Source organism: Trichechus manatus, unplaced genomic scaffold (assembly GCF_000243295.1).
Source record: "Trichechus manatus latirostris isolate Lorelei unplaced genomic scaffold, TriManLat1.0 scaffold00037, whole genome shotgun sequence".
Classification (NCBI taxonomy): Eukaryota; Metazoa; Chordata; class Mammalia; order Sirenia; family Trichechidae; genus Trichechus; species Trichechus manatus.
This window is the reverse complement of record NW_004443973.1, coordinates 4,618,624-4,642,612: the sequence shown is the minus strand read 5'-3', so window position 1 is coordinate 4,642,612 and position 23,989 is coordinate 4,618,624. Positions and strand designations below refer to the sequence as shown.

The window sequence follows — 23,989 nt, the reverse complement described above, 5'->3', positions numbered from 1 at the left end:
AAAACAGGAAAAAAAAAATAAAAACAAGAAAAAAGAAATGCTCTCAGGGATCCCTCTGCGCATCTGTGCAAACTGAGGCGGTAGGTCCCAAGCCACGCAGTACTGCCCAACTAGGACGGGCTCCCAATTCGAGAAACAAAAAAGAAAACAAACAAACAATTGCAAACAAACAAACAAAAAAAGCCCCGGGATCCCACCAGCGTGGCAGCATGGGCCAAGAAGTAGTTTCACATTCAAGTGGCATTTCACAGCCTTTCAGGAGGAAGCAAAGATGGTGCATGGAGCCAGGTATTTGAGAAAAAGGAGGGGGAGGTGGTGAGAGGTAAGGAAGAAATCTAAAGAAGTAGGAAAAAGCAACACCAGCAGCCAACAAATGGCACTTAGGGAGCCGGCCAATGCAGCCAGGTGGAATCCAAGAGACACTGGGGCGAAGTAGGTGCTTCCTGGCCAAGAGACTGTGATCACAGGAAGCAGAGGAGGCCAAGTAGGGGTGAAGAAGGGTGGGGGGGTGGGAAAGTGTATATCGCTGATTATCGGTTGTTCTGTCTCGTACTGGAAGCTCTGTGACGCTGCTTTCTCCCACCCACTGTTCGCTGATCTCTGATAGGAGTCCAAGACAGTGGATCTGTGCTGCGTTAGCTGATATGGGACCTCTGTATCTCTCCTTGTTCTCTGTTCTCTGTCAGTTTCTTGTTCCATTCAGTGCTTGGCTGAATTCTTCATCTCTTCATTTGATGCTTAGTGTTTCAGGATTGCCATTTTCTCCATTTGGCTTAGTTTTTTGGATCTTTGTTGTGAAGGGACGATGTGGTCCTTCTGCTTATAGCACCATATTGCCCAGAACCAGATAATAATTTAAAAAAAAAAACAAATTTACTCTCTCTTTCATCTTCTTGAATAATTCCTTCCTAAAGCCATTAGATGGGGAAGAGCAAGGCATAGTGTGTATTTGGTGTGGCATGGGGGAGACTTGGTGACTCAGAACAAGGTGTCAGAATAGAACAGGGTGAACAAAGTGTCTGTGATGGAGGATTCCCCAGTATGCGGGGATCATAGACTTGGTGAGTAAGGAAGGTGTTCACACATGGGGGCAGCCTGGCACAAAGTACTGGAGCCTGAGCAGGGTGAGAGATCAAAGTGAGGGTTGGGAGAGAGACAGCTTCACATGGAGAGTCAGAGTCCCAGCAACGTAATGAAGGTGTCCACACATGGGGGTAGTCCAGCATGAAGTGCTGAAGTGCTGAAGGAACTTAGATGTGAATAGCAGCCTATAATGGGGTATTAGAGCATGAGTGGGGTGAGGAGGGCTTCCACATGAGAGGCAGTAGCCCTATATACTGTGTCAGAGCACATATGGGGTGAGGAAGGCATCTGCATGGGGGAAAGGTGGTAGTGACAGTGGGAGATTGGTTCCACACAGGGAAATTGATCAATAAGTAAATATATTAAGGATAATGGTAGCCAGTGTCTCACTGTTAGAGAATTGAGTCACAAATTAGGAAAGAGAGAAAATAAGGGTAACTCTATGATGTTGGGGGTATCAGTAAGAACCCATGGTTTTTATATATAGAGAGAGAGCACTGTCTACTAGGAGGACTTGATGGCTGTAATACCCCAAATGCAATGAGCATTCAGATCTTGGTTTCTAAATACCATTCTCCACTAAAAAGACCAAGACTCATTGAAGAAAAGGGTGAAAGCAGGGCTAGGGTAAGGAAAGTAGAAGGTTTGCCTGCATTATCTTACTGTGCCAGATAGCAAGGAAGTGATCAAAGAATGGCAAGGATCCTGAGTCAAAAGGACACAGTGGTGTGCTTAAAGAAGCTCCCCTTGGCCTAATTTAGGACAATTTGAGAGTTAAGATAAACAATCATAGTAATTAATTATAACTCATGAGTAAAAATAGGAAACTATGATCCATGTGGATAGAAATAAATGAATAAATGGAAAGTTTAATGAGGAATGAGATATTTATATAGTCTCTCCATAAAATACTTATTATATAAAGAGGAAAAGGATAACTTTATGGTAGAGAAGCCTGGCAAACACCAACTTTATCAAGAGATCAAAGTCAACATCAATAGTAATGAGAAATTAAAATAATGTGAGACCTGGTAGGACACGAGAGGATCACAGCACCAGTTCCATAGTATTTCTGCCAAAGACTTATAACCATAACCTAAAGTTTTAATCAAGAGGAAACACTAGAAAACCTAAATTGGCATGTAATCCTCAAAAGAGTCAAGATCATGTAAATAAAAACAAAACAAACGAAAAACCAAACACTGAGAACTAGTCAAGACTAAGGGAGACTAAATAGATATGACAACTAAATGCAATGAGTGATTTTGAAATGAAGTCATTAACTGCAAAGTACATTATTAGGACAACTGCCAAAACTTGAATGGGGTTTGAAGACTAGATGTAGAAATGCATCTGTGTTAATTTCCCAATTTTCATGGTTGCACTGTGGTTGTGTAGGAGATTATCTTGTTGGTAGAAAATACACTCTAGGATGTTCCAGGGCAATAGAGCTACAGACTGACAACTTATTCTCAAATTACTGAGGAAAAAAAAGTTTCTGTACTGTATTGTAAATTTTCTGAAGTTTGAGACTGAGATTGTCTTTAAAAAAATGAGACAAATATTTAAGTCTTTCTATTAAAAAAGCCACAAGATATATCAGATACGTTACCAAGTGAAAATATAAAGACGTAGAATATATAGTATGATACCATTTGTGTGCATTTGAATATGCACACACACATGTTTTTTACAGCAACATGTAAAAGAAAATTGGCAAAGCAGTACTTACAAAAATACCTTGCAGGGAGAGGACGCAGTTGGCAAACAAATATAGAAGGCACATGTTATTTGCGTAAAAATACAGTATATATGTTCTTCACTTATTTCACATATATATCTGGAGAGATTTTTGTGTCTGTGTATTTTGCTTTGTTTTGTTTTACTCTGAAACACACCAAAATCTATTACCAATGTTTATTTTGGGAAATGAGGATTAGAAGTTTTGGAGAGAGAAAAAGATTTTTACTTTTCATTACATACCTTTCTATATCCTTAAGTTTTACTATGTTGTGTTTTACTTTAATTTTTTTAAATATTTAGCTAATAAAATCAGAACAAAATAAATTTTAAATAATCTTAATTCTAATCATAATATCTATCTGCATTTCCCAATACTAGTACCCTTCCTTTTCTTGCTTTCCACCTTGCTAGCTAAGAGAAAAGAAATATCACCACTGGAGACACAGTGCTAGCACAAAGTCTAGCACATAGTAGGCAGTCATTACGTATCGCTGAGTAAATGAATGTGCCCATAACTCATATACATAGCCCTTTCACAACTAGATGATCTCAATACGGTTTTTCCTCTCCAGGCACAGAAGATCTCTGTTGCGATGTATGTAAAACATGACTACTCTCAAGCCAAAGAAACTTCTCTCTATGGGAACTCTAGAAACCTAAACAAGTAAGAGATTTCACCTGGAAAGACTGTGTGTATATATTTTGAAAGGGGGAGCATGTTTGAAGTATTAGAAAAGGAAATAAATTCTGATTCACATTTAGCTCCATTATACCAAAGCTCCAAGTTTAGGACACTGGTCTAGGGAGAATGCTGGCTTAATAAATAAGGTCTATATATCCAAGGGTAATCAGAAAGACTAGGCATATATGAAAGAAGGTGACATACATTATTCAAGATAAGGGGTGCCTGAAGACAAATGAAAGCCCAAGTAATAGATATTGCTAAATGCTGAAGGATAACATGGTATCTTTCACGCTTAAGCTTGGTGCAAAGACTGTGGGCTTTATTGTTGAAAGAAGAATCCTGTAACAAGCTGTCATTCTGCGAGTGGCATTGTGACTTTTCCAGTCATTTGTTTATATCAGTAACTCACATTTATTCCACACAGGTGGATTTCATTGCCTTTATCAGAAGTAGAAAAAAAGCAAATCAGTAAGGTAGGGAGGTGAGAAACCAAGACACAAAAGTCTTTTGTGTTTGTCTATATAACATTATGAATTATCTTTGCATTGAAGTGTCAGAGCACAAGACTTGGCTGACTGATAGCTGAACCTTTTCCTGTCTTACTAGACAGCTAGGAGGCATTAAATCCAGTAGACAATTGATACACTCATACCCGGATACAATGTAAGAACTGATTAAGGCAAAATAGCTATCTTCAGCAACAATGACAAACATTTGGAAACAATGTCTATTGAGTCCCCTTTGCCACAGGCATTACTCAAAGATAAAAATACAAAGACATATATTGATTTAACCGTATAATAATATAGGAGAAAGACATAGAATCATTTAGATAATTCTAACTCTAAGGTATTTAGAGTAGAGGTTTTCCTGCAATATTTTTTACCATTTGATGAAAATCTGGCATAAGGGGTCAATTTATATAGGCTGTCTGAAAAATTAGGTAACTAACAGAATAAAAGTACTGTTAAATAATATGAAATTACATTTTCTAACACTATATTCAATATGTTTTTAGGCAAAAGACCTCTAAATGTAGAGCAATGGGTATGATGGTAAATATGTAAAAAGTTAATACACTGAGTTTTCAAAACATCTGGAAACACGGGGAAAAAAGGCATTTGCTGTCCTTTTGCGTATTAGTAACTGGCCCCATTGCTTTACATTTAGATACAAAGGAGCCCTGGTGGAACAGTGGTTAAATGCTCGGCTACGAAGATCAGAGGTTCAAACCCACCAGCCACTCCACAGGAGAAAGATGTGGCAGTCTGCTTTCTTAAAGGTTTACAGCCTTAGAAACCGTATAAGGCAGTTCTGCTGTCCTACAGGGTCACTATGAGTTGGAACTGACTCAATGGCAACAGGTTTTGTTTTTTTTTTTTAATCTTAAAAGGTCTCTGGAGGCTGAAGAAAAGCATGCCTAGCATACTATTTTAAAATATCACTAACATACGGTTTAAAAATAACCTTACACTGTCTCCCAGCTTTGTGGACACACTGTATTACATAGCACATGAATTGCTAAAACTCTTTCATCATCAAAACAAAAATAAACACAAAAACAAAACTCTAAAATAACTGTCACTGATGCTATATTTTCTAATGAGAACCTCCAAATATGGATTTATAGTACGATAAAAGAGAATCTGAAAATTGCTTTGTAGAGGTCTCCTAGGTCTTTGAGTGCTAAACCATTGGCATGGTACCACGTGCACGGGCTGGTGTCAACAGGGTAGGAGCTAAGGTGTGAATCCAGTCACTATAAATGTTATGGTGTACCTAAAGATTATCCTCCTAATGGAAATTAACTAGTATTAGTTTCCCTTGTGTTTATCAGGGACACCGCAACCCCCTAAAAAAATAAGCGAAAGAGAGGCAGGAAGAGATAAAAAATACATTCCATAGGAATGTTTCTATCATTTAGAAAGAATGAACCTCCTGGGCATGTCTAAATTGTACTGCCAGGGAAAATTTTTAGTCTCAATTAGATTAAAAAAAACAGGACTGTTTAATTTCCTCTTCAATATATTAGAGAATCAGATAACTCTGGACTAACCAGAAAACCGAACCCACTGCTGTCGAGTCAATTCCGACTCATAGAGACCCTGTAGGACAGAACTGCTCCACAGCTTTCCAAGGTGCCACATCTTTCCCCTGTGGAGCTGCTGGGGGGTTCAAACCACTGACCTCTTGGTTAGTGGCTGAGCGCTTAACCACTGTGCCACCAGGGCTCCTAACTCTGGACTAGAAAAGCATTTTAAGGTGTATATTTGGAAACATGATAAGGGCTATGATGTCCTAAGTGGCCAAAAAGAGTTTGTGGTTACAGCTGTTAAGATATATGAATAATGCCAACTTCTATTAGAACAACTTTTTCATGGTTATGTGGTTTCAAATTTCATAGCTTCAGTGAGTATCTTTCTAGAGTATAGAACTCTACTACTGGTATAAAGTACAAGTACAATGATCTCTAAATCCATAGTTTCTTCTGAGCTCCCCAATTCACAGCTGAGTGGTTTACCGCTAAACAGTGTTAGCACTGTGCTTGGAACTGTTTCACATGTATTTCAAGGAGTTAATTTAAGCCAGTGGATTCTGGGAAGCCCTGCTTTCACTAGGGCGTACTTACGGGACTCCTATTAAAGAAAAGCACACATTACTAACAGTGAGGCTTTAAATTGCTCACCTGGGCAGACAGGAAACTGGATGTTATGGTTTTTACCGCAACTCTCACAGTCACCCTTATCCAAAACAACAGAATCACTGGCTAGTCCCATAGCACTTGACACACACCATTGTAGTTCCCTGTATATATCTTTCCCAACTAGACCAGCAGTGCTCTGAACACTGAGATATATTATTAATATCTCAATCTCTGCATACTAACCCATAGAAGATGCTTAGAAATTATTTTTTGAATGAACAATAATGATATGAAATAGGATATGGCAAATACCTCATCTATTTACTTGGTAACCTCATCCATTCAGAACTTAAGAAGCACCAGAAAATGTGCCCTCTTCCACCCCCTACAAAACAAATCAGAAGATTAAAAGATTCCTTGAGGTCTCAAAGCCCTAATTTAGAAGCAGTTGAGAGATAAATTCCGTAAGGGAAGGAACCTTTTCTGCTTTGCTCACTTTGATATCCTCAGGGCTGGCACATAATGATGCTAAAAAAAAAAAATTGTTGACTGAATAAATTAATATTTATCTCTTTTCTAAACTCATAAAAGAATGAAAATAGTTGAATTCAAAACTAGGAGCTAGAGTTGCTATGGACAGGCCCATAGGCAGCTGTGACACATGACAGCTGATGCCCTGGAACACCAGAATACCATAAAAAACCTGGTCAAAAGAACAAAAGTACAAAAAGTTGGTACCATTTCTTTTAGGAGCAAAGAGCACTCAATTCCTCACTAGACATGCACACTGCTACTGTGTAGGACGATTAGTGTTTGTGTTAAGGATCCCAGGCTGAAGTTTAAAAAAAAAAGCCAAACTATGTCTTGAGCATTAAAGAAAGCAGAGAGCAATGTGATGCTCTAAAGGAACACCCCACTCCCATTTGTTAGTGTTAAAATTTAAATTGTGGATGAGTTCTGGGATGAGTTTAGGAGAGCATGTGTGCTGGTTGTTCTCTATTTGCTCCCTGATCCTTTCTCTCTTTGCCACTTTTGTGTGGGAGGTAGTGTCATGGACTGAACTGTGTCCCCCCGAAATATGTGTCAACTTGGTTAGGCCATGATTCCCGGTATTGTGTGGCTTCCCTCCATTTTGTGATTGTAATTTTATGTTAAAGAGGATAGGATGGGATTGTAACACCCTTACTAAGGTCATATCCCTGATCCAATGTAAAGGGAATTTCCCTGGAGTGTGGCCTGCATTATCTTTTATCTTACAAGAGATAAAAGGATAGGGAAGCAAGCAGAGAGTGGGGACCTCATGCCACTAAGAAAGAAACACCCGGAGCACAGCATGCCCTTTGGACCAGAGGTCCCTGCACAGAGAAGCTCCTAGTCCAGGCGAAGACTGATGAGAAAGATCTTCCTCCAGAGCTGAAAGAGAGAGAAAGCCTTCCCCTGGAGCTGATGCCCTGAATTTGGATTTCTAGCCTATCAGAATGTGAGAAGATAAATTTCCCTTTGTTAAAGCCATCTACTTGTGGTATTTCTGTTATAGCAGCACTAGATGACTAAGATAGGTGGGGAGTTGGTGCTCTACCTCTGTGAACAGCAGTACTTGTGGCTTTAGGTTGGGTTCAATCAATGGAAGGCACCAACAGGAGAAAGTAGAACAGAAGAAGAGAGAAGTTGGAGCATTTCCTTCTATTTCCCTCCCCGCTTGTATTCTGGCAGTGGCATTTTTCTATGACAACAGCTCCTATGGAGCAGTCACTCTTCCAGTTTCAGTTCTCACCAGAGTTAGGCACCTCCATTATCTCACTTTCCCCATCAGGGGTGGGACAGCTGATGACTAGTCAATAGGCACCCCAACCTCTTGGAGTTGTTGACACCCTCAACCTTGCCCACATCTCTGTAATTAAATTCTCTTTGAAAATCTCAGTTGATTATTCCTCCAGTGTACAGTCAGGGTTTTCTGACTGATATAGCATAGGATACACACAGCTCCTTCTACATCATTTGAGACTTAGAACCAATATAGTTGGAACAAATCAATTATCAAACCAACCCTGGAGCCAGGTCTCTTGCTCACCCTCCCTAGAAGGGCAGGAAGCACAATGAATAGATAGAAAGAAGTACTGGATAGGGTTGTAATTCCAACTTTCCTAGATAGATCATTTTGGTTAAGTCACTTTACTGTCTGGACATCAGATTTCTTAACTGAAATAATGTTTGTGTTAAGGTTCCCAAGTTCAAGTTAAAATAAATAAATAAAGCCAAACTGTATACAACATCAAAGAAAGCAGAAAGCAATGTGATGAACTGAAGGAAAACTTCCATTCATTACTGTTAAATAATAAATAGGGATGAACAAAATCATGTAATCCCTCACATTGCTGTGGTTCCAAGTTCAAGTATGTGAAGATTATTCTCATCACCTGGGATGGCATTTTTAGATTTTTAGGTTGAGGAAATTTTTTCACTGGTCAGGCCTCAAAGGGTACAGTCATCTTTCAAATCTTATCATTTTTGCTGAAACATATGCTTCTCACTGTTTTGAAAACTCTCAGATTCTTCCAGTGGAATGGCATTATCTAAATAAGAAAATTTTACATGGATTAGAGAACACAGATTTTTAGCCAGAACTTCCAGGTTGTCATTTAGCATATAGGTATTCTTAAATTACCCAACTTATTAGCCTAATGGCTTTTTAAAGTAAAAAAATTTTTCCAAAATGTTCTAGGGTATGACTTTTAAAGCATACAGAGACAGAATCTGAGCCAATATATTTTATTCCAAATGAGGCTCTTTGGTTTCTCATATGCTTTTGAAATGTGATGTTTGTCTGCGCTGTGAAACTCTGTTCTTCCAGCTTCCTGGAAAGCTAAGAAGAGCTTTAAATAATTGCATCCCTGGAAAGCTAGGAAGGTCCTTAAATAATTGCTTCATCAATGCTTTCTGAATTCCATTACTTATGGGCTACTTCAGCTGGAAAAATGAGTTGACTACACATGGCATTCTCTTTACTCTGCTTCTCAAACTCCTATTTTTTCTACTGTCAGAGCCAAGAATTACAAAGTCACACTCTGGCATGGAGAACACTACTCCATGGTTACCTGTTATTAAAGGACTTCTATTAAACAAAAGATTTAATTTAAATATTACTATTTTTGATTTATGTCAACAGGTGTGGTCACTGGTTTACTAGGAATACTAGAAGACTCCTTTTTTTTTTTTTAAGTGGAAAGGATTAATACTTACTTTAGAGTGGACTGTGTCGCTATGAATTGGAATCAACTAGACAGCAATCAGTTTGGTTTTTTTTTGGTTATGTCCTTTATGGAGCCTTAGAGGCAGCTTGGCTGCTAACCAAAAGGTCAGCAGTTCTAATCCACCAGCTGCTCCTTGGAAACCCTATGGGGCGGTTCTCCTCTGTCCTATAGTGTCGCTGTGTATTGGAATTGACTTGACAGCAACGGGTTTGGTTTTTTGGGGGAGGTTTATGTCCTTCATGGGCAATAATACTTTTGCCTTCCAAATTTAAATCATTTTTCTACAATACTTTCTAAAGACAGTAATTAACAACAATGTCAATATTTGACTACTAGAACATAAATATTTGTTTCAAATATAAGTGCTAAATCAGGAATAAGTTATTTCATACTGAAAACATTTAGAAACAATACATAAAATTCTTACTCCTCAGGCTTAGAGAGTCCTTTGACAACCTCATCTAGAATAGTGTTTCTCAACTGTTTTTTTTTCATTATTGCCTGCCCATCCCCCACTCCCCCTTCCACCCCCCGGTCAAGGGACCTTTAAGGACCCCTGGTGGCATAATGTTTAAGTTGAAGCACTCAGCTGCTAACCAAAAGCTGCTAACCACCAGCTGCTCCACAGGAGAAAGATGTGGCAGTTTGCTTCCATAAAGATTACAACCTTGGAAACCCTATCGGGCAGTTTTACTCTGTCTTATAGGGTCACTATGAGTCAGAATCGACTTGATGGCAGTAGGTTTGATTTGGGTTTGGAAGGGGACTTTTCCAACATATTTTTCTTAATCTATCCCCCATGAAATTTTAATATCACGGATATACCATATGTCTGCTTCTGTACTATACGCATGTCTATGCTTTATACATAAAAAGGGTACGATTTTTGCCCCCCTCCATGAATGAATTTGTGCCCACTTCTGGACATTGACAATACATGATCTAGAGGATACAACCCTTTGTTTCTCCAAAACCTTCCAACCCATAGGCAGTTGCTTAAAACTGCATGAATTAGGGCTTTAGATTTTAGCTTATATTTTTTCAATGTGTTAAAATGAAAATACATAGAAAATATTGATAGACCACTATCAGACATTTATACTTTAGAATAAATAAGAGTAGAAAGCCAGTTTGATAGTGGAAAGGAGAATGTGAGGGCATTCCATACTGGAGTGGAAAGAAATGGGAAGAACAGAGAGCCTCTGATGTCCAAATGCCTGTGTCAAAACTGTGCTTTAGTCTAGTCCCACTGAATACATTAACATGAAGTTCTTTAAGAAAAGATGCTAGCTCTCATTCACTATGAACAAGAAAACTTAGTCATAAGCCACCTTAGTGACCATCACCCGCTTGATTATTGGGTAAATACTAGGTTTCCGTCCTGTGGAGAATTTGCTGTTTGGTTCCTTTCAGCCCTGTTTGCATATTCCCAACTGCTATGTGGCCAAGAACAAGTAAATTTATGTAATGTTCCCAAGAAACTGTTCAACACCATGGCTCATTTTAACCCAGGTATGAATAGAAGACAGAGATGAATTCACAAATACTTCTTTCATACGCACTGTAAAATGTAACCTTTTTTTTCCTTCCAGAAGTAAAAAATGGTCTTAACCATTGAAATAATTATAGCTCACAACTATAATTTAGAGTTAGCTCTGGTTGACTCTAAATTCACAGTGGAAAATAATTCACTCATCTTATTGGAACACTGAAGTAAATAACTTCATAAAACACATACAATTTTAGAAATCCTAGAAAATATGATGACTGAAAATAGAAATAAACAGTTGATAATTTAATAAGAACAATAAAAATTGTCTACCATTTCTTGGTCCCCTATTTAAAGGCCAAAGTACCACATTTGACACTTTATATTACCTGGCCTTACAGCAATCCTATAAATATTCATATCCTCATTTATGAATTCAGAAAGGACAGGAAATTTTCCAGAAGCCACTGAGAAGTGGAGGAGGTAGGATTCAAACTCCTGTCATCTGAAGCTCATGCTCTGTCACCTCGGCCACAGTGGAAATTATCTCAGTAAAACGGTAGAAAAACTCCAACTGCAAACTTTTAATTTTCAATCAAATGGAGAAATCTTGGGCAAATAGAGATGTCATGTGTGTAAATATATTAAGATTTTACATGCGAGAAATTACTATATAGATGATCTCAACTGCAGGACCACTTTGTTCTTTCTGTCTATTCTGACACCATCAGTCTGCCTGTCTATCTATTTGTCTATCTATGTTCTATGTGAGTACTGGCCAGAATTTTCTGACTTTAAGGGCTGCGAAACATACGCATGTGTATTAGGACCTTAATAAATGATAAACAAGACGGTGATTGCTTCAGAGTCATAGGTGCACTTACCAAAGGCGGGGACCATTCTCCCAAATCACTTACATCGCTCTCTCCCTACCTTTCTCATTGAACCTTATGATCTGCCTGGAGCTAGACGATGAGAAGAGGATTCACATGTGAAAGGATGACCCTTGTTTAAAATTTCCAGTGTATTTTATACATGTATATAGTGTCTTCAACGTGACAGGATACTGAAAACTAAGGGGATAGGACTGGAATAGCAAAAACAGAGTAAAACTTTAAGAAATCATTTTACAGAGGAGGTTATCCAAGCCCTTGGAGGTAAAGTGAGTTGCCCAAGGTCACAGTTAGGAGAAGTGTTGCAGAACCAGGACGAAAATTTGCGTTTCCTAACTCCTAGACAGTACTTTAAGATCCCTAGGTGGCTTAAATGGCCTACTCTTGACTGCTAACCTAAAGGTTGGCAGTTCAAACCACCCAGCAGTACCTTGGAAGAAAGGAGTGATGATTTGCATCTGTTAAGATTATAGCCAAGAAAACCCTATGGAGCAGTTCTACTCTGTAACACATGGGGTCACCATGAGTCAGAATCGACTTGATGACAACAGGTTAGACAGTACTTCTCTTCAGTATAGTATACTGATATCAAGTAGGTTATTCAGCTAGAAATCACAGTAGAAACAGACCCCCCTGAAAAAAAACAAAAATAAAAAGCATCATCAATTATAGGCTTTCTCTGTGCAAACTGTCTTAATATTTAGGTCAAACAAAGTAATTTTATCTTTAAACTACTAAAGTAGTTATGTTTGCTATGTCCCAAATGGGTTATCAAACATCCCTAAATAGTGGTATTGTGAGTAACTCCACAATAGAAGACTGAAATTATTCTCACATGTGAAGTCATGTGCCCAACTGATAAAAATACAAACCATTGCAATAAAAGATGTTTTCACCTGCTTTTTGGAGATTTCAGATGCTTATTTGGCCTTTATTAACTAGAAAATTCCTCAATTCATTGTACACTTACTGACATATTCTATTAGGAAACTTTTTTTTTTCAAATAAATAATCCAAGCCACAAAATTCTGAATCCATAAGCTTAAATTCTTCTACAGATCAGTTAGTGTTTCATAATATTAACTTGACAGTAAATGAAGCATTTTATCAATAAAATGTTTTTAAAATGTATATGCAACTTCCAATGAAATCCTTAACATAATTATGCTCTTTTATAAAATGAGAAAGCTTCCTATCTTATTTGAAAGATTTTGCCAGATTTCTATTAAGACAAATGCATGTAAACATTATATTTAAAAATATCTTACAATGTATAAAGTATCATTGTGAGTATTACTAAAAATGATGCAACATATTAACACTTCACCTTTTCAATGATCCACTACTTGAAACTAATTTTAAAGCCGACAATCTAGCATTTGCATTCATTTTAAATATTAATAAGATAATCATGCAGATCCAGGCCATTATAGAAGACGTATCACAACATTTTAACAACATATAGAAGTCCAATGCAGTTTTAAACAAAAAGTCATATTAACATTTAGATCATGAAGGCTCTAGCATCCATAACAACTACTGATTAAACCCCAAAATGTTAGGCTTATCTTTTCAAAGGCTGCTTCTTTAAGCTACACACACATTTCCAAGATCATTCTAAATTGCCAAACCTCAGCACCTAAAACTCTAGTCAGACAAATAACACTAATCTTAGCACTACACATGAGATCTATACCATTCTGGAAAATTACAGCCAAAGCCAAATACCTACATGTATATTTCCTGTCATTCTAAAACTGATCTGCTGTTTATAAGTTATGCTACTTACCTAGAAGCATGTTTCTCAGTGATATCAATTCAACCAGTCTATAATTTCTGTATAACAAATGTAGCAGGAGCTGAGAAGTCTGTTAACCTGCCACAGGTTATTAGAGATTGAGTGTGAGCCTTCACAAACTCGTCCTTGTATGCTAAGGCTACTGGGTTACTGGACTGACTGCACTCACTCACTGTGTACCTCGTCTGAAACTAACAAACAATACACTGACTGTCAGTAGACATTGCCTTCTCAGCCTAGAGAGCCAAAAAACAAATTATGGAAAAGTAGGTTACTTCACTGGAGTTTCAGATATAAATTCCAAATTGATCATGCTGTTTCTTTAAAATTTTAAGTAAAATTTTGTGCTCAATTCACTAAGAAAAAAATGTAAATTTATGCAAACAAGTTCATAAAATCATATTTAAAAATATAACTACCCTCTTTTCCCTCCTGATGTTATTTTCTCTAAGAATTTAAAATACATTTCACTATAAACTAAAAAGAAATTGTGCCACAAATAACCCTCTGTATAATATGCATGTTTTAAAGCGCGATTGAGTATTAAAATTGTATCACTCACCAAGGACCAGAAAATGCAAATATATTTATTATTTGGTGCTATGAGCTTGAGCTTCCAATGAGATTTCAGTTTTACAATGGACTGTTTGTTTGACTCCAATACAAAGATAATTATTTCTGAAATAGGTTTCTCCTGAAAGAACAAGCCTTAGTTTTAAAGCAATAAGGATATTGTGGTGAACATTTAACAAAGGGACATCTCACTTCTTTTCATTTTTCTACTGGATGTGTATTAGCAGTTTAAAAAGAGAAAACCTATCTGGGCCCAAAGGAAGAATATATAGCATGTCAGCCAACACTAAAGCCAATGAGTTGAATGTGATTTCTGAGACTATATTTTCTAAAATAAAAAATGACACTTCCAAACATTACCTGTTTTAGCAATTGTTTTTAAATTATCCTGCAATAGATACTATCTTTAACACATTATAAAGACAGAAGACAGCAGTTAAACTCTACCTTTCTGTGGTCCAAATAGTCAAGAAGTAAAGTTTTATAGGTATTTGTGCGTATTTTTATACTCTCCTATCCTTTAATTTGGAATTCAACTTTCACATGACTAGCTACTTTTGAGTACAGGGTTGTTATGAATCGGAATTGACTTGACAGCAATGGGTTTATGGTTAAGTTTGAAAAGTTGAAAATATGAAAAATGAGCCAGTCTAAGAAAAAGTGTAAAGGGGAAATAAGTGTATAAAGCAAAGATGGGGAAATACTATGAAGACAGGATAATTTGGAACCAAGGGAATAGGAGAGAGAGAGGTGACTAAAGATGATAATCATAAAACATAGCAGGGTCTGTCTTTTGCCATTATGAAAGGTAGGACTCTTGCATATCAATCTATATCATAGATATTATCTATTTATTATATATGTGATCTCTAGCATCTATAGCATATATGTCATATATATCTATGTCATATATATCTCTATCTATCAATCAATTTAAATGTAGCACTTTGAAGGATTACACATTTAAATTCCCATACTGGGTAAACCACATATCAATCAGAAGCAGGGATGTATGTGTTTATATATTAATAAGCATTTTTCTGGATATGTGGTAGGGAGGCCTTTTTTCTTATCTATGACCCACCCTTTGACTTTAAACCAGTGATTTTCAAGCCTCAGTGTGCATCTGAATCCCTTGGAGGACTTTTTAAAACAGACTGCTGGGCCCTATCCACAGAGTTTGAGTCAGTCTTTCTGGGGTAGGGTCTGATAATTTGCATTTATATAAGTTCCAAGTGATGCGGATGCTACTAGTCCCAGACTGTACTCTGAGAACCTTTACTCTAGCTCATTATGTTACCTAGCCTCTAGGATGAGGGTAGTTTCTCTTGCAAATTGTTTTATTATCATATTACATTGATTTCTAAGGCTCACTTTTTTCACATCTCTGAATGCATCATATAATTAACCCCATCTTAGGATAACCATCCACAAGGCAGCACTCACTACTGTAGAAGCCAATGTCAGTGCACACACAAACGTGGTCAGAGCTGTTCATGTTGTCTCTTTAGTTGAGTGATATCACTGTTGAAATTACATGTGGTGAGTTTAATTGCCATTTAAAAAAATTTTTTTTAAACTACAACATTATGATTAGGTTTTAAAAAAAAACTCATTGTGTACAAAGACAGGCACAGAAACAGGTGTAAGGTATATATTTGTTATTAGTGAAGCAGATGTTCATTATTAGAGAACTAACACCAATTCCAGGTTTTCATGCAAAATAGCAATCTAATTGCATTAGAGGATAGAAGAAAGAAAGGTAACCTCAAGCAGAAGAAGCTGTGACACATGCAAAAGTTTTGCTTATTTCAGGCCCAGTAATCATCTGAAGGCAGAAGAAATTGCCAAATCCCTCTGAACAGAAATTTCAAAGCGATGAGTTGCTGATGTGAATAATTCATAGTTTGAGAAGTACTCTCTTTAAGGCCCTGTGTCATAGTTTATTTGATAGGGTTCCCCACCCACTTAGTGATACATGAAACACCGATGTGACTTAGAATAAAAAGAATCTTAGATTTAATAAAATATGATATTTTTGGGAAATGAAATCATTCCTAGCAGCGGCTTTTTAAAAATTAATGATCCATGTATTGACTTAAAACAGTTTCCCTCCCACTCCCAAAGTATGGTCTGCAAACCACCTGAAGAATCACTAGCATGCCCACTAAAAATGCAGATAACTGAGAGCACCAGAGATCTACTGAACCAGCATGTGGTTTTAGAATCACTGACTGTCATAGATTGAACTGTATCCCAAAAAATATGTGTATCAATTTGGCTAGGTCACGATTCCCAGTGTTGTGTGATTGTCCACCATTTTGTCATCTAATGTGATTTTCCCATGTGTTGTAAATTCTAACGAGATGGATTAGTGGCAGTTATGTTGATGAGATCTAAAAGATTAGATTGTGTCTTAAGCTAATGTCTTCTGAGATATAAAAGGGGCAAGTAGAGAGACAGGAGGACCTCAGCACCAGGAGCAGAGCACATCCTTTGGATCTGGGGTCCCTGCACCTAAGAAGCTCCTCAACCAGGGGAAGATTGATGACAAGGACCTTCCTCCAGAGCCAACAAAAAGAGAAAGCCTTCCCTGGAGCTGATGCCCTGAATTCAGACTTCTAGCCTACTAGACTGTGAGAAAATAAACTTCTCTTTGTTAAGGCCATCCACTTGTGGTATTTCTGTTATAGCAGCACTAGATGACTAAGACATTGACCACTGAAGAACTAGAAATTTAATAAGAATAGCAACGAAACTCTTTGTTGTGGAGCCAACTCTGACTCATGGTGACCCCATGTGTTACAGTAAAATGTTCTATAGGGTTTTCTTGTCTGCAATCTTTATGAAAGTAGATTGCCAGGACTTTCTTCTGAGGCACTACTGGGTGGGTTCAAAATGCCACCCTTTAAATCAGTAGTCACATGCAAACCATTTGCGCCACCCAGGGACCTTCTTCTAAATGTTAGGAGTAATGTATTTCTGAGAAAACTACCTTTGATTCCAAATCAATTATGATAAACCTTTGGGATTTCCCAAATGATTAAAACCATACAAGGAAAGCTATGAGACAGTTTATCCCCACAGAAGTTTAATAAAACGAAGACAGGAAACTGCATAAATATTCCAGTGAAGCGTGGTGAAGGCAGAGGAGAATAAGCCAGAGACTGCAGTGGACACTCATCTGACTAGGCCTAAAGTAGCAGTACTTGATGAAAAGGCACAATACTAGGAAGAACAAGTACATAGGAGCTCCACATCTCCAAACTGGAGAGTCCAGTGCCAACTGTGTACTGACTGCGTACCTTTTAAGTCCTGAATGGTGTGAATAATTTGGAAGAGATGGATACCAGAAAACCAACATCTAATTTACAGACTGGAAAGTTACCCAACATCATTGAGCCTGCTTTCTCAGTTATAAAATAAAGGATTGTTAGAGCAGATTCCTGTGGTCCGTTTCAGTCCTAAAATTTTCTGTTATGTTTATAAACATTCATAAAAGTAACAACGTGGGGCCTTTTTCAAAGTTCTAAAACCTTGTAAAAGTAAATGACTGATTAATAAAAGAAAGAGGGCATCCTTGCCAGGTATTGGATACTTAGCATATGCTAATTCATAAAGGAGTTCCTGGGTGATACAGACTGTTAACACACTCAGCTGCTAACCAAAAGGTTGGCAGTTCCAGTATACTCAGAGGTATCTTGGAAGAAAGCCCTGGCGATTGACTTCTGAAAAAATCAACCATTGATTATCCTACAGAGCACAGTTCTAGTCTAACACACTTGGGGTTGCCATGAGTTGGAATTGACTAGACGGCAATTAATACGGTATGCTAAGAGGTCAAAATAACAAGATTTCTTTTAATTCTATCTCTGCTATTAATTAGCTATTTGGCCTTGGGTCATTCACTCACCTTTCTATGAGCTTCTGTGATCTTGGTGGTATGAGGATCAAGCCAACTAAATGTGACAACATTTGAAACCATAAATTGCTATACAAATTTATGTTGTTTTAATTATTTTTGACTAACTATACACAAAGAAATCAGAGTACCCCTGGGGACATCAGAATTGCTTAACCTTAGAGGTTAAACTTTTATTTCTGTTTGGTGTATCTATTAACTATCTCTCATTTGTCTATATGTTTATGATTTTATGGCAAAATAGCAACCTTTCACTTACTAGCACAGTTTTAATAGACCACTGTCATTCTAGGAGAGACAATGTTTTAAAAATTCACCTCCTGAAATACATCTGTCATTACAATTTCAAAGCAGGAGCCAAAGGAACTAGTCTTCAGTATGGATTACATTTCAACATAAAGAAAACAAAAATCCTCACAAATAAGCAACATCATGATAAACAGAGAAAAGAATGAAGTTGTGAAGAATTTATTTTACTTGGATCCACAATCAATGACCATGGAAGCAGCAGTCAAGAAATCAAATGATGCATTGCATTGGGCAAATCAGCTGCAAAAGACCTTTTTAAAGTATTAAAAAGATAAGTGTCACTTTGAGGACTAAACCGTGCCTGACCCAAGCTGTGGTCTTTTCAATCACCTCATACGCATGCAAAAGCTGGACAATGAATAAGGAAGACAGAAGAAGAATTGATGCCTTTGAATTACGGTGTTAGTGAAGAATAGTGAATATACCATGGACTGCCAGAGGAATGAAAAATCTGTCTTGGAAGAAGTACAGCCAGAATGCTCCTTAGAAGCGAGGATGGCAAGACTTCTGTCATGTACTTTGGACATGTTATCAGGAGGAGCCAGTCCCTGGAGAAGGACATCATGCTTAGTAAAGTAGAGGGTCAGCGAAAAAGGAGAAGACCCTCAACAAGATGCACTGACACAGTGGCTGCAACAATGGGCTCAAACAGCAATGACTGTGAGGACGGCTCAGGATTGGACAGTGTTTCATTCTTTCTTACGTAGGGTCCCTGTGAGTCGAAACAGACTCAACGGCACCTAACAACAACAACAACATGTGTTCTGGTTTGAGAATCCAGAAGAGATCAAGAAAAGAGAAACAAAGAATTAAAAGAAAGAAACCAAAATTGTCATATGAGAGACCTCCTGAAAGTCCAATAGCAGAGGAATGGGCTAATAAATTATGGTGCATATATATTCTGAAATATTAAAACATATATTTAGTGACATAGAAAAATGTTCACTAAATAGCAAGTGGGGAGAATGATGTAGAACTGGATGTACAATAAGGGTTAACCTTGTAAAAATATGCATATTACATATTAATGTGAATATTTGTGTATGTGCCTATGTACATATCATACATCTGGGAGAAAATACTCCAAAATATGTTAACACTGTGGAATTATGGATAAATTTACTTTATATTTACTTTTTTCTATATTTTTACTTTTTTTGGTACCAAACCGGGGGAAAAAAAAAGCTCATTTTAAAGATTTGAGTGGGAGAGGTTTTGCTACTCATAAGAAAACATATGGTTTATAAAACCTGGATGGATATACAACTTAGCTAATTATACAACCTTGCTTAAAAGCTTTGTAGAAATAGCCAAATTCTCAAGTTTCTTTCGGGCGCTAATAACTCCCTGATTCCACTAGAGAAAGGTTATAAGCCTGGGCAAGTACGCAAGCTAAACACACACAATGGGCTCACACTGATCAAGTCAAAAGGTTAATGCATACTAAGTGGAGTGAAATAAACAAGATAAAAGGGAATGAGGATAATGGCAATACAATATTTATAGTAAGCTTCAGCCATCAATCCCGAAAACTCTTCAGTGACTTAATGTCTTCACCTGTAGTATCTGCATCCATATAGATGAGAGTTGAGAGCCTGCAGAGAAGTGATGGCAGTAATCCAGCTCAGGGATAGGCTTACATGCATGATTCTTTCCAAGGCATTACATCTTTTCAAACACTACGGTGGCACTGCCATTTCTACCTAAGTGTTTAACTTACTTGAAAGAATCATTTATATGCTGGGAAATGTGGTTCCCCAGAAACATTTTATAACATGGTAGTCCTCATTAAACTGTTTATTCTCTATCAATGTTACCATTAGATTTCCATGACAACATTGTGTCAAATAATTAACATGGTTCAAACACATCAGATCTTTGCAGAACTGGACACATCAAAAGAATTATTATGTCATCAACGATGCTACCGGAAGAGCACCTGCGCCCCTCCTACTCTGGACAGCAGATGTACAAGTAACGCAATGTAGATTTTCTTAAGATAAACACTACTCAGACAAGGCAAGCTTTTCAACAGAGTTAAATTAGAAATGCTATTTTTTTTATTTTTAATCTCTACGTGCCTAGTAGGCAGGCACTCACTCTACTTTGCTTATTTTTATGCAAAGCCAGCTTGTCCTCTCAGGTGAAGTTTGCTTAGGGCAGCAAAATGTTTTGTAACTCTTTATCCCCTGTGGGTGATCTCGAGCTGGGAAGAACATGCTTTTCCTGGTTTTCCTACAGCCATCTATTTGGAGGGAGGTGGACAAGACCGTAAAACTTTGGACAAGTTGGACAATTTTGAAGTTACATGATATTCTGCAAACGAAAGTGTTTAGGTATATCCAGCTTTAGGAGCTGAAATCCAAAGGGTTTCCTCTGTATCAACATAAAATCTTTTTTAAAAAATCCCTTAAAAAATCATCACTGGGTTTTGTTTTCATTCAAGGGCTGGTTACAGCAGGTATTTGTAAACAAGACTGGATATAATGTAAATATTCTATCAGATGTGAGTTTAATAGACTCAAAACCGCTGAATTACAATTTTAGAGGCATTTGATTACAGTTTTCCCTCATCTGATTCCATACTGTTAAATTAGCCATAAAAATATTTTTATCAGTAATAAACTTTATCCAAGATAACACATATATATACAAATTTTGAACCATCTTAGTAAAGAAAAGATAAAGGATTTTACTTAGTCTGGAAAAATGACTTTACTTGCTTTCAAATGGAGAATGCAGATAGTTTTAAGATTTAACTAGTAGTCCCTGATTTATGACATATTCGAGTTACAACAAACTACATTTATGAACGTCCTTTTTTTTTTAACATCTTAGTAATATGTACTACATACAGTGTTGCAGCACATAGTTTGCTGATGTTATCATTCTCTTGCCAATTCCCAAAGACAAATAGAGATCAGATTTATAAAGATACCGATAACAAAAAGCAATACTAACTATATTTAAAAAAAATGAGGCATTCAGCTTATGTCAGAATCGACCTACGATGGAGTCAGCAGAACAGAACTCCATCATAAGTCGGGGATCACCTGTAGATGTTCTGAAAATTTGAATACTTGTATAATCACAGAATCTCAATACTTAAATGACTCAAAACCCTCTTACTTATTAATGATGAAACTGAGACCCAGAGAAGCAAATTACTTTGCTTACTGTCACCCAGCTGGATTAGGAAAAAAAATTTAAGAATATTTATACATTCTCTAAATCTTTATGGAGTTTCCATTCACGCCAGCCACTGAGTGCTGAGGCTACTGGAGCCCCTTATCTTGTGAAACGTGCATTAAGACTAATGTTTCCTGATGCCATTCTTTTTATTTGCTCACATCTCTTTCCAAAAGTGCTAATCTACACAACATATAAAGAAGCTTCAATGGATGATAAAAATGCCTGTTTTCTTTTCTTTCCTTTTTTTAATTCCACCTAGATTTATTCTGTCACGGTTATTTGCTTGAAGGCAATCAGATTTATGCATATTAAAAAAATTCCAGATCCTTATGTTGTGTGTCTTTCAGCACAACTTGCATAATAAAATCTGTATTATATTTTTTACATCACTTAACATGTTTGGGATGCAGTGGCATAATACAGTTCGGAAGACTGTAATTTTTCCATCCTTGTGCAAAAAAAAAAGTATTTTGAGATTCAGAGATACTGATTTGCTATTTCTTGCCCAATTTAATCTTAAGATAGAATACAAGGCACATTTCCACTGCCTGCCAGCCCCAGCCTCTTCTGCTTAATGTGACCCTTCTTTGTACCACGTGACCCTATCCCATTACAGCCACAGGCTGAGTGGACCAGGTTTGTTTTTTTTTTTCTTTTTAAATCATCAGAGAGGAGTCCCTGGCTGGTGCAAATGGTTAAAGTGCTTGGCTGCTAACCGAAAGGTTGGAAGTTTGAGTCGGCCCAGAGGTACCTTGGTTTAAAGGCCTTGTGATCTACCTCCAAAAAATCAGCCATTGAAAACCTTATGGAGCACAGTTCTACTCTGACACATATGGAGTTGCCATGAGTTGGAACTGACTCAGTGGTAACCGATTTATTGTCAGAGATGATTAGCAGAGATGACTGGTGGCCTGGTTCAAAACAATGTTCCAACCAATCCCCCGCCTCCCACTCCCAAGAATCTGGAATTGGGAACATGAGACATTGATGGGTGAGCACTGGAAAATGTAGAGCTCTGACCAGGTTCACTGGGAGCCATGTTCAAGCAAACATTCACGGGGGAAAAGAACAGGTTACTAGAGAGAGGAGAACAGAGCATAAAAAGCAGGCAAGGCAAGAAAGGGACCATGAAAGGTAGGGACTGACTTTGAGAGAAAAGGTAGTTCCTGATGGTTTTCCAGGTCATTGTTACCAGTTTTCACAAGTCCCAGCCTGCTGCAATTATTTTCTTGGATTTCCTGAGATTCCCTGTTGTATCCTCACAACAAAGCTCTTTATTCTTAAGTTAGCTTGAGTAAGTCTATTTCTTGCAATCAAACAAACCCTGGCCAAAAAAAAATGGCTTTTCATGCATCTAGACTTTTCACCATAAGAAAAGAGCGAATTGATATTACTCTATTCCTCTTTAAGTCTCTTAAGGATCATCCTATCCATAAGTCAGTTTGGGGCACTGGTTACATACTGGTATTTAATAAGAATTTCTATAACCCTCTAACTATAAAATCATATGGGAGTATCAGAATACCATAGTACTGAATATCATTTCCAATTTTCAGCCTAAAAATAGTTTTGGTGATGCTCATAATGTACTTACCTCATCTCTTCCTTTTCTCTATTAGAAGCATTGGAAAACAAGCATCCAAGGAAACCAAGGTAGGTAGTAGTAGTCTGCACTTTCAGTTTGCCATAGTTCTAATATTCTCCTATATCAAAGTGCTTTCCTGCTACTTCCCCCCAATGAATTTTGTTCCTAAAATAGTTCCTCACTAGGGCTTTCTCCTTTATTGTCCACCTAATTAGTCATCGATCCTCCTCAAGCTGAATGGATGAGAAAGCATATTTTTTCCTTCGTTTTTGTTTTGCCTTTAAGGATTTAGTTAAGGTATTTTTCTCTACTTGTTCATCTTATCCACAGTTCTTGCAGCAAACATGAGTTTTTGTTGTTGTTTTTTGTGTCTGTTTTCTTCCCGTTGAGAACAGAGTCTACACAAATTTATTGCTGCCACCTCATAAACCAGAAAAAAAATAAAAAGAGTTTTATTTTTTGTAATGTAAAGGAACCATTTTCGGCCATTGAAAATGCTTTAATTCCAAAGATTTATTAAAATGCTACAGGAGACATTGTTCAGCAATGGCTTTGAGTCATCTGAAGCACTTTACCTGCCTAGGGTTTTCCAACGTAAGGGAAAATAAAGAATTCTAGACAGTTAAAAGGGGAAATATAAATATGATTAAAAGGTTAGAAGACAACAGGAAAGATAAAAAGTATAGTACAAAAAATCAAGGTGCAGCTTTCAAGTATGTAAATGGCTATGTGTTACATAGACTGGAGACGACATTTATTGAATGCAGAGTTGGGAGAGATGTCCGGGAACACACCATCACATAGAATTTCCACCATACAGAC

The 23,989-nt window shown here is 37.3% G+C and overlaps 1 protein-coding gene across 5 annotated transcripts in view; it reads right to left on the bottom strand.

Moving 5' to 3' along the window:
* Nucleotides 1-23,989, bottom strand: part of ZNF385B (zinc finger protein 385B) — a 439,136-nt gene that overhangs the window by 205,230 nt on the left and 209,917 nt on the right. Inside the window, exon 1 of one of the 5 annotated variants that reach the window (XM_023730520.1) lies at nt 13,578-13,708. The exons of the other annotated variants lie outside the window; for them this stretch is intronic. Coding sequence (XP_023586288.1) covers nt 13,578-13,587 — 10 coding nt within the window. The 5' untranslated portion in view covers nt 13,588-13,708. Of the gene's footprint in view, nt 1-13,577; nt 13,709-23,989 lie in introns of those variants that run through there. 5 annotated transcript variants of the gene reach the window in all.